Source organism: Dromaius novaehollandiae, chromosome W, assembly GCF_036370855.1.
Source record: "Dromaius novaehollandiae isolate bDroNov1 chromosome W, bDroNov1.hap1, whole genome shotgun sequence".
NCBI lineage: Eukaryota > Metazoa > Chordata > Aves > Casuariiformes > Dromaiidae > Dromaius > Dromaius novaehollandiae.
The window spans coordinates 48,859,851-48,874,444 of record NC_088130.1 but is presented as its reverse complement, the minus strand read 5'-3'; the positions used below and the strand labels follow the sequence as shown (position 1 = coordinate 48,874,444).

The window sequence follows — 14,594 nt, the reverse complement described above, 5'->3', positions numbered from 1 at the left end:
GAAAGGGAAGATAAAGCAGATGGAGGACATGAAGCAATAGAGGAAGGTGCTTCAGATGTGAAAGCTGAAGGAATATGTGTGCAGTGTGAGAATTGTAATAGCCTGAACATAGGAATTGAGGGGAAAGAAGAACAGTTGTGGTGTGTTTGTGAGTGGCACAGAGAAGACATACAGTTGAGAGTGATTAGAAAAGGGGCCCAGGGGCGGGGGAAAGGCAAAGGTGGGAGAGGAAAGGCTGATGGCTATATATGCATATGTTAGCTATCTGATGGCTAGTGTAAAGCAAGAAGAGAAACAACAAAGGCTGCTGTAGAGAGTGCTTAAACCTGATCAACATTAGGTCTAGTTATGCTAATCAAAGGCATGTTGATCTTTGTGTCGGTTATTTCCTTATTGTCAAAATAAGGAAATATTTACTTTACTCATTAGTACTTAAAGTATTTATTAGAAAGATATTTAGTGTTTATATCACAGCCTGAGTAGTAAAAAGACTAGGAAAACAAAAATTGATGATCAATGATGAACTTTCACGGTAAGTTTGAGTAGGGTTTAAAAATATCCTCAAAACTTAAACTTTCGTCTTATACTCCCTGATGCTTTCCTAGTAAATGAGATTACTCTGTGTCTTTGTTGACTGTTGATGTTTCTTAATAAAATAGCAAAAACTGAACTAGAAAATCTAGGCAGCATAAAAATAAACTGCTATTACCAAAGAAAAACTGAGTTACAAAAAGAGATAGCTTTCTGTTCTTCCTCTCAAACTCTCATAAAACTACAGTCTTATTTTTTAAGTATGTTTTCTGTGCTAAAAAAAATACAGGATTCTTTTAAGGAAAAAGTAAGCTCCTCTGATTGTATAGCAAGTAGGCATTCTTCTGGGATTCATACTGTAATTAGTTATTTTGATCTCTAGTCAAATTTCTTGAATACAAAAAATATTCAAAAGAAATCCACTCTTGGTTCTAGCAGCATGCATTGATAAACACAAGATCACCATTCATTTTGTCGTATCTCTTATACCGCATGTGTTCTGTTTGTGATACAAAACTGTCTTGTAGACCTCTCCTCCTTTGAACAGCTTAACCTCACTAAACCATTGATTGAAGAGAAATTACATTGAACACTGCTTGAAGGCACAGGTAAGTAAGAGGAAAAACTTACTTACAGAAGTAAGAGAACACCTATCACTGAAATACCAAAAATAGCTTTAATCAAAAGGGAAGTCCTGAATCTATAGTTGGATGAGAAAATTATCTTCAGTGATACCTAGAAGCTTTTTTGATTTCTTCTTTGTTATGTATAACTTCTGGGTTTTTTTTACTTGTGGTGACTGTACTAGTTCTTATAATTCCAGTAATAAGCAAAAGAAATGAGGTCTCTTGAATACTTTTTCTTGTTGTTTAAGAATGATCCATGGCTTTCAAGGGCTTTGACCACAGCATTTTTGTTGACTTGCTTATGAACTGGCTAGGGAGGTGGAATAACTGTGCAGTACTTTCCTTTCACAAAAGGTAAATTGGATAATTGTTCATTTCTTTTTGTCCTATGCAGCATTTGATGACTGGTTTTGGCTACCTTGCTGTGAAAGAGGTTACTGGGGGAACTAGTGAAGTGACTTACACTGGTGACACAGGTTTTGAGATGACAAATCCCTTTGAGTTCCTCAGTGGATACAAGTGATGCAATATCCGTCCTTGTTTCCTGACTGAGACTCGCTCCAGGAAAAAATAAGGGGATGCTGCTGGAAGCACAGGAATATGTGGTCTGTTCACTAACTTCTTCAGAGAAGCGGAGTGACATGTTGGAAACCCTCTTCTGTCTTGGCCATGCTAATTTGCACTTAGTGGTGGTTGCCTTAAAAGTGGCTTTTTGAATGTCTTTAGTACCCAAAAGCACTTCCTATATTTGAGAAGATACGTTGCATCTGGTTTTCTCATGTAATGCAGTAGTTGCTACAACTGAGCGCATTCCTGATGCTCTCAAAGCTGGAGAGCTGTGGGGTTGTAGTCACCTCTGAAGACCACTGGGGATATCGATGCTGATACCCTGGTAGTCTGCGCTCGCTCGCTGCCGGCTTCAGGCAGCGCTGCCGGTCGGCGGTGCCGACTCAGGAGGGCAGCCTGGGATCCGGCCCGGCCGAGCTCCCTGCCCGCTGCGGCACCCTCACGGCTGAGGCGGCGGGCTGGGCTTTCGGGGCGCGAGCAGGATGCGCAGGATGGCGGGCGGTCATGTCGGCCGGGGTTGTTGCGATTTATCATTATATGCAGAGCGAAAAGGGGCCTCCTTTTGCCAGTAGAAGTACAGCCTAACAGACCAATTCCATTTTTTTGTTTTGAGCTGTATTGCTTTTTTCCCCAAGTGTTTAATGCTGCTGTTGTAATCTCTTCTGTTAGACAAACCATATGGAATTTTCCAGAATTACTCCTATTCTCTATGTCACTTTTTGATAAGAAACCATACGCAGAAGAGCTGAAATTTAACAGGGAGGGACTGTAAGAAAGGGCTTTCGGTACATTTGTCCTCCTGCGTGCTCTGAAGCAGAGGTGCCCAGGTAGCTGCGTCTGTGCCCGCCCAGGCCGACAGAGATTTCTCCTCTGTAAACGTTCACCTGTAACATATGTAATGAGCTCTCCTGTAGGCGGGTGAGGAGGAAAAACCGACCAAAGATATCCAGACTTGTGTTTAAAAAAAAAAAAGGACCCTATTGCCTGAAGATTTCAGACTCTCTAGTGATGCTCCTGTACTGTGAGTTTCTAAGGGTAATCCAGATACACCGAGGAATGTGTCTTAATCTAGACCTAGGGTATTTAATTGAAATGACAGAGATTTTTGGTGGGAAATTGTAGAATAGGGCTGACTGACAGAAAACTATGTATTGGTAATATACTGGAATTCCTTAAAAGTGAAAAAGGGATATAAAGCATATAAAATTTAAAGCATATAAATTATGTAAAAGATTGCCAGTCTTTCATATGGCCCTGCTTAAACCAGCAAAATTGACTGAGAAAAGAGTTGCGAGAGATGAATGTGGGAAATGGCAGCCAGTTTTCCTTTCAAGAAGGATAAATGTGAAGTGCTCCAATGCTTGGCATTAGACTTGTTTTAATGATCTGGATTTGGGAAGGAAGGAAGGAAGAGGAAGTAAAATTGCAGATGAAAAAGAAAGCTAGTCAAAACTAGAAATATTTCAGAAATCCAAGTAGAGGTAAATTAGTACAATGTAAAATGAAATTAAGGGTTGATAACTGCAAGATAATATGAAAAAGTATATGAAATCTGGATTTTTAGGAAAGGTTTTGCAGATACATTAAACATATTAAAATTTTTTTATAGAAAATAAATCAGGATATTTTGTTCCAAGACATGGAACAAAAAATAAGAGGACTCAATGAAAATACTGCATGCTGCTTTATACTGGTAAGGAAATTCTTCTGTCCACCATGCACGAGTGGACGTTGAAACTTAATGCTAATAATGTTTGTGGGACCATGATTTTAGCAGGAGAGGTTAGATTCTTTCAGGACATAAGTTTATGCGTTTTGCTGCATGTGTGGATGAAGGGGAAAGGAGAAGTGTTTGAAAGTTAAAAACATGTTGAGGGTTTGTTAACCTTCCTCAGCAGCTTACTGTAGACTGCACTGTATTTACATTTCCTGCTATTAAAACTGGTTGCTTTACAGCAGTTGGTGTTTTTCTTTAATGATGTGCACGGCTTAACAGGTGCTATATTCCACCCAAGAGTGCAAGATGAAGTGACTTATGTATAAACTTTGAATCATTTGGGGAATCAAAGGCAGAATAATATTTTGAATCATTAATTTTATGATCTTTATTTTTATATAATTATTGTTTAGAATAATTCTGAGTACACTAAGTTTATAAAATCAGTTATCATTCTGTTGTGAGTCAGTGTGCAGCAACCTTGCTCTCTAGCTGTGACCATTCAGTCTTTGCATAGTACTTAGTAAGTAATGCTTTTAATTTGTAATCTTTTTCTATATCTTTTCCTTAATGCTGACATGGGATGACATTTAATAAAATTTAACTGATGTACAGTTCATGTGTATACTTAAGCTCATAAGATTTTCATAAAATGAAGTTAAAAAATGCAGTATTGTTATGAGTAAGTAATTTGATGCGATTTCATCTGAAGAGCAAAACAACTGTTGTGATACTTCAGAAATAAGGATCAGGGAATCAGTTTGTCTTAAAGACTCTGCATTCTATTGTCATTTATCCAAATTACACTGTTGATCTGCTCCTGAGTAGTTGGCAGCTTAGGCTATTTTTAGGCTATATTCTATCCACCCTTGATACAGATTTGAAAGAAAAGTCAATGACCCATGCTTTGCTTCTGTTTACTTCTCTTTTAGAAGTTAAGTTTTCCATATACAACACAACTTCTTGAATGCAGTTGCTAATTTTAAAAGGAGTTGCTCTTAAAATTACTACGTAAATGATGAAAGTGTCTTTTTTTAAATGCTTCTGCCACTTAGAACTTGTGAGTGGATTCTTTTTAACATGTAACCCGCTAGGACCATAAACATAAAGGCCTCAACCCCCTTTTAAAAATTTTATTCAGGTGTACGTTTTTATGAAGAATTGTGCACAGTATTCCTGCTTTGATTGCTAAGATTGTATGAGTGTTTTAATTTTCAGTAATAGAGCATAAGTAAAAATGTATGGCCATATCTATATACTTGGGATAAAGATTTTATTTAATGTATTTACCTGTCTGTAAGTACAGGACGTAAAACCTCTTTCAGAGACCATTCATGGCAGAAGTTAACAAAGCCAATGGCTGAGGGGAGGGAGATTAATATGTGAGTGTCTATAAACTGACACCGTTTAATTACAGGTTTTAATATTTAGTATAATTATACAGTGCTTTTCACTTTCATAGTTCAAATGTGAACTAATCATCCTCGTGGCACCCTCTGAAGCATGTAAGTAATATTTATGCCCAGTTTACAAGTGGGGGAAAGGGAGCTGGTGTTAGTACCAGTGTTGCAGAGACTAAATTCAGGCATACCCGTGTTGCTTTCAGCAGCCAAGCCACCCTTCGGGACCCGGAGCCTCGTGGCGCATGCTCGGAGCCACGCGGGATCCGAAGCGAAGCTGCCGTCTTTGCAGCTGGACCTTCAGATTTTCCTGGCTTTGGACTTGACCCTTCTTGCTGGTTATTAGGGCATCATTTTCCGGCCTCAGAGGCAGCGCCCTCCTGGAGCCCTGCTGCTTGTTTGAGCAGCTTCTTGGCTGTGAACCCAGCACAGCTCTGCGAAAGGAAAGCGCCAGTTCCGATATCCCGTCCCTTGCTCGAGAGTGAAGTGTGTGTGTGTGAGTGGGAGAGGGGAAAAAGCTGCATCAGTGGATGTTTACCCAATAGTAAGTGAAGTGGGAAGTCTTGAAAAGTGCTCAAGTGAGAGGCTTGGAGAAACTCTCGTGTCTACCCGCAGCGCAAGTGGGACGTCGGCGGGGGGCCTGAGGCTGCCCGAGCGCACCGCGGGGCTGCTGCTGGGGGTTCGGGCTCGTGTCCTTCGGACACGCTGTCTCCTCGCCTCGTTCATCTGCTGCTGTTGCTGGAGGCTGCTGGCTGTGTTGAAAGAGTAGCGAGCTACAACTGGTGCTGGGGCCTGTAAATTGTACACTGAAATTTCTCTGTACGTCCTAATTTTCCTAATGAACAAATTTGATCATACAGAGTGTAGCCTATGTAAAATCTTGTGAAAAAAATGACTGAATCAGAAGTATCTGTATGACTGTGCTGAACAGTGTCTTAGAGCTCAGACCCTTGGCTTGGTGTCTTCAGATCCTTGGTACCTCTTCTAATCTACTGGCGTGAAAGTTGTGCTGGTGCAAGTGTAGTGATGCTGAGCCCCTGGGAAGGTATATTTGGGATCATGGCAACAATGTTAAAGATAATGTTTTTTGTTTTAAAAAAAAAAAGTTAAAAAGAGGAAGCCTGGGGGAGGTGGCAGGGAGGCAAAGCAACTGGCCTGGGGTGATGGGCGCCCTTGTTCCAATACGGGAATGCTGCGTTGAAGAGTCTGCAGTAGCTATGTTGAAATTTAACCTTCTAGCACAAACTGACCAATGAGCTTTTGATGAAATGTAAACAGTTACGGAAGGAATTTTGTTTTTTTCCCTAAATAGGGAAGCTTAGCTGAGGAATCTTAGGCTATTTTTAATACAATTTAGAAGTAGCCATACTGAGATTATTTAAAGGTAAATCTCCATTGAAGTAAGGAATAAAATACATTAAGTTTATGTTGTGTATATATATATTTGAATAATTCCTTTTCACAAGTCTTTTCGATGTGTTTTAGAGCAATGAAATATTTAGACTATTTGCAAGGTGATACTACAGACCTGGGTCTGTGCAACAGCTGCACTGCTTGTTCTCGTGTGGCTTGATTTCCCTTTTTATCTTGTTCTCTGCAACTGAAGACTTATCAGCATGTGTTTCATGTAGCTGACGGAATTGAAAGCCCCTTAAAACTAACATAGTAACGATGGAAGCACTCACAGAATGAGGAAGTTTTTCATTCCTTAGTTTTTGTACTGTTTGGGGCTTGATTCCTGTCTTTAGAGACACTCTTATGGTTCCTGTGGAAGGCAGGAGAGTTCTTTCACATCTTCAAAGGCAAAATTTCTTATTAATCTAAAAATATGTATAAGGACAACACCAGTGCAGCATTCCCAGTTGGAGGTTCTTAAGTTGGAGGCAGGTTAGGAAGTTGCTGAGCTCTATGATTTTTTGACTTCCTCAGCAACTAGTAGCTGCGTAGAAGATATCTCTCTGACCCTTGAAATCTTCCTGTATTTTCACTGAATAAAGATTCCACCGTTCCCTGCAACCATCTAAAAGCTTTACCTGCGTGGTAGGCTGCAATTGTGAAATGAATGATTAAATCAATAGAATCAATGTTTAATTCCCATAAAGAGTTGCAGCTATCTCTTCAAGTTCTCAGGACTTGTTTGGATGCAAGTTTTTGCAAATCTGACCATGTAGTTTCCCTTCCCCAGCAGTAGCCTTCTTTTAATATTGGTTATACAGGTAACATGGCCTGGGATTTAAAGATGATATACTGTGTAACGTGGTTCTGTTTCTAACATCTAGCAACCTGATGGAGATAGAGATTATATCTTAGAAGGAGCTCAAACATTTCAGCAAAAGCAGATGCTTTGTCCTGATTAGAGTTCTGGGAAGATCATGTCGATTACATTTTACTTCTATACCAAAAATTGTACCTTTAAATCCTGGCCTAGCTGAGTTCCATAAAGCGCAATCGTGATGAGCCCCAAATCCGAAATGTCAGGTTAACTTGAGTCTAGGGCATGCTTAAAATACCTTACATCTGCTATGGCGATGCATTAACTTGAGTTGCTCTGGCAGTCTAGAGAAGTGCTCTTCAACCATTTCAGTTTGGATACCTCTAAAAAAGTACCAGTGGAGGTGCAGGCTTCTTCAGAAATGCATAGATTGCTGGATGGTGCAAAAACTTGTTTTAGTTAGTTGTGTCAGCCTTTTAGAAGAGGCCACAAGTGGAAAATCACTGATCTCAACTATAAAACTTGAGTTAGACCAACCTGTTGCCGGAGCACTTCCTGGCGTAAATCCAGTCACTCTTTAGTTTGCACTGGGCTAATAATCAAGGAAGAGTTAAGTAGAATTAACTCAGTGGTAAGAAGATCACCTATGCAAAAATCTTCCTTCAAAAGCACCACACACTTCCACAGCTGTGATTTTTATTTATGGTAGGAAATGCCTTTAGTGCTTTAAGACATTGGATTGGTTTGGGGATTTTCTTTACTCTTTGTTTAGCTTTCCAGAGCTATCACAGTTCAGAGGCACCAAGGTGATGATTTTCCTCATGCTCATCAGTAGCAGTGCTCACTATCAATCATGTGTACCTGAGCAAGATTGCTGAAGGAACAGGAATTGCACAGGTGTTTTTGAGAGAGTGGCTTTAACATCACAGTTATAGAAATACTGTACAAAGTGTAATTTGCCATGTGAAATTTTCTCTCCTCAACAGCTATACTAAAAAAAAAACAAACCAAAAACAAACTTGATTTTAATGTTATTATTATAAAATATTGTTTATTTAAATGCCATTTCCTAGGCTGTCATTTCTTTATAGGCTACCGAGGAGAAATTTAAGTCTGTTTTAAAGACTGTTTAGATTAAAGCCAAAACATCCAAAACAGGACAGAACATAAATCCAAAAAGCTCTGCATCACTCCTCTCCCTTGGACCCATGAACCTCTAATCTTTATATAGAATGTAATGATGGGTTTTTTTTCTTGCTGTTTGCAGGTGCTCCTGATCCCACAGCAGGTGCTAGCATAGATGATGAAAACTGCTGGCATTTGGATGAGGAACAGGTCCAGGAACAGGTTAAACTCTTCCTCTCCCAGGGTGGATACCATGGATCAGGGAAGCAGCTCAATTTGCTTTTTGCAAAGGTTTGTTGAGTATTCTAAACCTCTTCTTTTCTCCCCTTCCCCCCTCTCCCCGCCAGTCTACACTTGTTAGCCATCTTACTCAAAATTCAGTTGTTCCTAAATAAGACTAAGTCTTGGGAACATGATGGCAAGTGAATGAGTTGTTCTACGGCAGTGGACCACAGTCTGATGTGTCTTAAGATCAGTTTAAGGATATGAAGTAACATTTCAACCATCCTCAGCTTTGCTGTTTTCTTTCTCCTCACCTCCAAAATGTGAGACAAACCAGTATGATAATCGTGCAACAGCTTGCACAATACACCAGTGGATTACTTGTGGAAGAAGTGTGTTTGAAGAGTTGTAATGGCATGCTGAAATCTAAAGTCATTGTTAAAATTGGGAAGGCAGGCTTTTTTTTTTTTGTACTTCAAAAATTCACTTCAGTTATATTAATTGTACTTCTTATTTAGCAGAGAGGTAGAATGTTTTACACTGCAGCATATTGTCTATACTATGTGGGTTTTTTTTTTCCAAGTTTGTATTAAAAGACTCATTTTCTAGGTGCGAGAGATGCTAAAGATGAGAGATTCAAATGGAGCTCGCATGTTGACATTGATAACAGAACAGTTCATGGCTGACCCTCGTCTGTCACTTTGGAGACAACAAGGAACTGCAATGACTGACAAGTATAGGCAGCTCTGGGATGAACTGGGTAAATGCACAGACTTCACAATCATCTAGATGTTCATGTGTATAATGGAGAAACAAGTAAATGTTTGGGGGAGGGACAAAGCTTTATTGTAATACTAGATAAAACAGGCTGGAGGTTTTTGCACATTTGCTTGTTCAGTTAAGGTTGGGTGAAATTGAATTTCTGATCTACTGCATGAGAAAATAGCAGTGGAAGGAAAGGAAGCATGGTAAGAAAAAAGTGCAATTGCAACAAGTTGTAAATGACCTTGGGAACTAAAAGGAATCAAAAAGTAGAAACATATCTCTGCAACTGAGGGTAAGTATATAAACCAATAACCAACAAGAAAGGTTAAGGAAGAAATCTGTTCACCACTAGAGAGGGATAGAAGACAAAGAGAATATTTGTTAAAAGTATAAGAAGATATTCTTAACAGACGAAGATATAACAAAGGAGAGCAGAAGTCCATTACTGAGCAGGGAAGGAGATCAGATAACGGAGGGCTAAAACAATTCCTGCTTTCCAGCAAATGTTAATTGTGACAGGATACACGACTAAGTTCTAGAAGAGTTAGAGAAACACAGTCAGTAATGGGAAAAGAGTATTTAAACTAGTAAAGTCTGATGCTTGCTCTAAAGTATTCCAGAAACTAGCTGACACAGTTTGAACTATTTGTAACTGCTTCAGAAGTTCTGAAAATCTGTGAGAATTTGTGACAGTGAGGGGAAGTTCAAAACTACTTAAAGTTAAATGTCGCTGATCTTTTAAGGAAGGGTAGGTGGCAGTAAGTAACAATAGACCACCAGCAGTGCTTTCATAGAGTGTAAGGTACTGGAACAAACTACTAACCTGTTGGTGTGTAAGCATGTAGAAGATAATAGTGACAAAAGACAACCTGAATTATTCAAAATATAGTGGTAAACCTAATTTGTTTCTCTAAAGGTAGTTCACTAAGTATATGAGGGAAGGGATTAATGTGGTATATGTTAGCTGTAGTAAGGTTTTGGATGCTGTCATGGGGGCTTTCTGAGAGCAAATTGAAGACGGACAGCCTAAATGTAATTGTCTTGTGGTTCACGGAACTTAGAGTGGTTACCTGTGCTTCTACTCAGTCTAGAAATACACTTCAAGTGTAGTCTTACAGGAGTCTGTCTTCAGCTGTGTTCTGGTCAATATTTCTATTCTGGACTCATGTGGAATGGAATATGTATATAAAACTTAGAGATGATGCCCCGTGGGATAAGCTGTAAACACTGAAAGAGCCAGGAATCAAAATAAGCTTAATAAATTTTAAAGGTCCAGAATTGAGCTAAATGAAATTAAATAAAAACAAGAGTAAAATGCTTCATTTAGGATGGAAAAGTCAAAAGCAGAACTTGAGTTTTCCACTTGTAAAGGTTAAAAATGACCATGATTAATTTCCCACAGTCTAGTGGGGTTAAGACTGGATAGAATCTGTTTAGCATAAATTATGTTTACTCACAGTGAAGCATTAGGCCAATAAAGCACTGGTTGTGTAGCTGAAGTTGTAGACTTCTGTGGTGGAAGCTTTCAAATCAGAGCAGACAAAACTCTGTCAGAGTCTAGATATAACTATACTATTTCAAATTTATTAACCCTTTTAAGCTGTCATTTTTATGATCTTGCCTTGGCTTGGAGTGGGGGTGGAGGGAAATAGTACCTTTTGCCACGCATGGCACATGCCTAGGTGGACATATACACAGCAAAATTGTATCGTTCTGAAAACTGGAGGGTCTCATGCTTCGTTGCTTATGTGGGTTGAGCTGGTAGGTGGTGGGAGAGACAGAAATGTGTTCTCCATCTGTTACCTGTAGCAGTCTTACCACATGCTGCCAATAAACATAAAAGGTTTTGATAAATTGTCTTAGTGGCTCCTCTTCTTGTTTCATCAGTTTCATATTAACTTCATCTCCTTGACAGCATCCACCTGAAGGTGGAGGAATTGGTATCTCTTTGCCTGCAGCATCAAATAACCAATATTTCACATTAATTGAATTAAGTAGTTTACCCTTGTTTCACCAGAATTATATCTGCCACTCCCAAAAAGCTGCAGTGCAAATTTCCAGCCTCACTACTACCTCAGCCACTGTATTTGTAATCTTAAGAAAGTCCCTGCTATTTCTGTCCTGAACTGCTCAATCTCCTGCAACACTCACGATATTTTGATCCTGTACAACAGCTTCCATTACAAATACATTTCAGCCCCCTTCAAGCATGCAGTAGGGTAAAGGCAAAACAATAACGTAACCTGGTTCTTCCACTTCCAGCTGTAGGTCTTGTGTTTATGTTGCTGAACTGTCCAGTTCTTCCTCACATTGGTAAGATTTCTTGCACGTGTGCTTAGCAAGTTCTGTAAAAATTGCAATTAGCTGGATGAGTCTCTCCAGCTTGACTCCTACTTTGTGTGAAAAGTACAAGCTGCTGCCATGTTTTTGCTATAATTTTACCTTGAGTTTCATGCAAGGTAAAAAATAACCCTTTTTCAAGGTGAACATGCTTCTCTAAATAAACATGAATGTTCAAAAGGCCAAGGAGGTGTTAGGGCAGATCGGAGTTACAATAACAAACTGCAGAAGGAGGAGCAGAATGTCCCTGCAGACTGAAGACTTGGGCCAGTAGTGGCAGAGACAGCTCAGACATGGGCTAAGGGGTGATGGTAGCATTTTGTTCTAAAATGTCTAGTTCCTGCCTTGTTGTCTTCTCTTTGGATGGGACTAAAATATCAATAAAGGGATTGGGACAGGCCTTTGCATACTTATCTTTTTGCATCTGCTCAGAGTAATCTGAGATTGGCATTTATGTCTAAAAAAATTGTCTTAGCTGTGATCTCATTTATTTCACAGGTAGGTAGGAATTTTACATTGTAGTTATGGAGGATTTTAGCACATGTAAAATATGTAAATCTACACTACGCTTAATAAAGGCCTGTTTGCTTGCCTTGGGATGCTGTCTGCCACTCGTTAAGCATGCGGCTGCTTTGTCAGGTTCGTCTTGGCCTAGGATTTTCAGCGTACTTAAATACCTTTAGCTTTGCTCCTTGATTGGTTCACTTGAGCCATTCATTAAAGCTTAACTGTTGCTTCCTCTCTGGCATTGGGTATTGGCAAGGACGCATTGGACTCTGATCAGAATTCCTGCTGAAGTTTTGGTAACTTGTGTTAGCTTCAGTAGAAGTCAGATTGAGCTTTGAATGTTTGAAGGTGCTGATTTAATTAAAAAAAAAAAAAAACCCAGCCCCCATCACGCTACCCCCAAAAACTTCATGACTAGTGTGAGCCTCACCGTTTCCTAAGAAGTCAATATGAAGTCCTAATTCCATAAGCAATTTACAGTTTGAGGGCCTCAAGTTAGCTAGCTGCATGTTAAGGTGGTGGGTTTTTTTTTTTTTTAAGTTTTTAGATCAGGAAGAAGAATATTATAATTATCTTAAGCTGATTCCCCTATTGTAGCTCAGAGAATGGACTGAGCTAAAAGCTGCTTGCTAGACTCCAGAGATGTGGTATTGGCAAGATCAAGGTTACAGATTGAAGCTGTAAGACTAGCTTATATACTAGCTTATATACTTCTCATGCTAGAAGGATTTAGATGCAACTTCAGTGATGCATTGGTGATCACTTCCAACTTGCAACAGTAATATAGGAATGCACTTTGCAGAGTTTGACATTGAGCTGAAATTCTTCATGTTGCTGCTGTTTAAATGGTATCTCAGTAGGTAAATTTCACATGCTGATCTTTAGATGTTTAACTCTCAATGACCATGGTTCAAGACTTAAATATATCAGAATGATTAATTATATGAAGCCCTTCGGTCTGTCTTTTTAATTAAATTGCATTGATAAGATGGAGGAATATGGAAATGCACAGCAAATATCTGCCGATGGCTGATGAACAGAGATCTCTGATTTCAAGAAAAGGTCAGTTAACCTTCTTTGTACTCTGGAGGAAGAAAGATAGTCCATGCAGTCTTACTTCAGCAATAATTTTTAAATATTCATCCATCAAAAATTAAGTAAAAGTTGCTTGTGGTCTACAAAAGTGAAAAAACTTCCTTAATAAAAGGCGAAAATTTGACTTTGTGCCCCAGCACAGGGATCATGATGGCTGCAAGGCTCTGCTTTGGAATTAAATGTTGAGAACTGCCAGATGCCAGACATCGAGAAGAGGCTGAGTTTTGTCGGCAAATGGGATCTGCAAGTTAATTGGTGTTTTCTGCAGGCTTCTGGCTGTGAAATGAAATTGGAAGCCCTTTAGCCACATGGATAATACAGGACCTGAATACAAATGTCACATGTCACCATCAGGGCCCACTGCGAAACAATAGTGTTCCCACTCGAACACTGCGCCATTACAGATCATTTAAATATGGGGATTACATTTAAACTAAAAGCCCCATTTGCCTTTTACTGCAATTTAAATGTCCTCTTAGCAAAAGCTAAGTGACAAATTAAATGAAAAAAGTGCCCACATTTTTAAAGCTGTAATGCAAAACAACCTTTTATTGCTTCTCATGTGCCACGAATGAATCATTATACTTGTCAACCCTAAACCAAGCCATAATTGGAGCAGCTACTGTTATCAAAGCGGGGCCGCTCTTGTGACAGCTTAATAAAGCTGAAACTGTTAAATTAAATCCCAGATGCTTAATCTGATGAAAGCAGTCAAGTAGAAGAATCTAAGACAAGTATCTACTGCTTGGTGGAGTGATGGAGCCCAACAGCTTGTCAACACGTAGATTACAGGATCAGATATATTTTTTTTGTGAACTACCATTTTCAGTATCTTTATATCCTGTTGCCTGCCTTTGGGGTGAAGCAACTTCACACAATTTGCATGTTTCGAAACAAACATTTCTAATAGGTTTCCTCCATTTTGATATTTAAGAATCATTTAAGGGGGAGGGGAGCTGTTTTTTAAGTCAAGGAACATTTTCTTATGGAACAAAAATAAGATGGCTCTGTCCTGGGGAAGAGGGCCTATCCAAAAAGTTCTTGCAAGGCAGGGTAGTGGATAAGTGGCCAACATATTCTGGGCTTTCCTCATTCTGATCCTGATCTCTGATTCTTGTATTTCACAGAGTTGAGGAGAACTTAAAGGTAATCTGTACTTCCAGGTGGGTACTCTCTACCTCTTATTGCATAAGCTTTTCCTGTCTACCTCAACCACTTGTTGGTATCTAATGTTTTTAAGTGTAGGAGCCTCTTATGTTACTGCCATGAGCCTCATTCGTGGCATAAAGCTTTCATGGGCGACACACTCAAAATCCTTTGTTATGCATACTAAATGAGTTGTTCTTGTAAAGGCATTTCTTGAGTGGAATAACATGTCTTTGCTTAATGCATTATCTTAGTAGTGTTTCACTACCACTATGCCTTACTGCAGGTTGCTTTTTCACTGTAGGAACATTCTGGTGGTCTAATTAGAATTCATATTTGCT

The 14,594-nt window shown here is 39.3% G+C and overlaps 1 protein-coding gene across 2 annotated transcripts in view; it reads left to right on the top strand.

The window, feature by feature from the left end:
- The window catches only part of LOC112995750 (zinc finger SWIM domain-containing protein 6), a 115,100-nt gene that overhangs the window by 64,641 nt on the left and 35,865 nt on the right, over positions 1–14,594 (top strand). For both annotated transcript variants that reach the window (XM_064500711.1, XM_064500712.1), the window contains exons 3-4: positions 8,321–8,469; positions 9,010–9,160. In XM_064500711.1, coding sequence (XP_064356781.1) covers positions 8,321–8,469; positions 9,010–9,160 — 300 coding nt within the window. The remainder of the gene's footprint in view (positions 1–8,320; positions 8,470–9,009; positions 9,161–14,594) is intronic.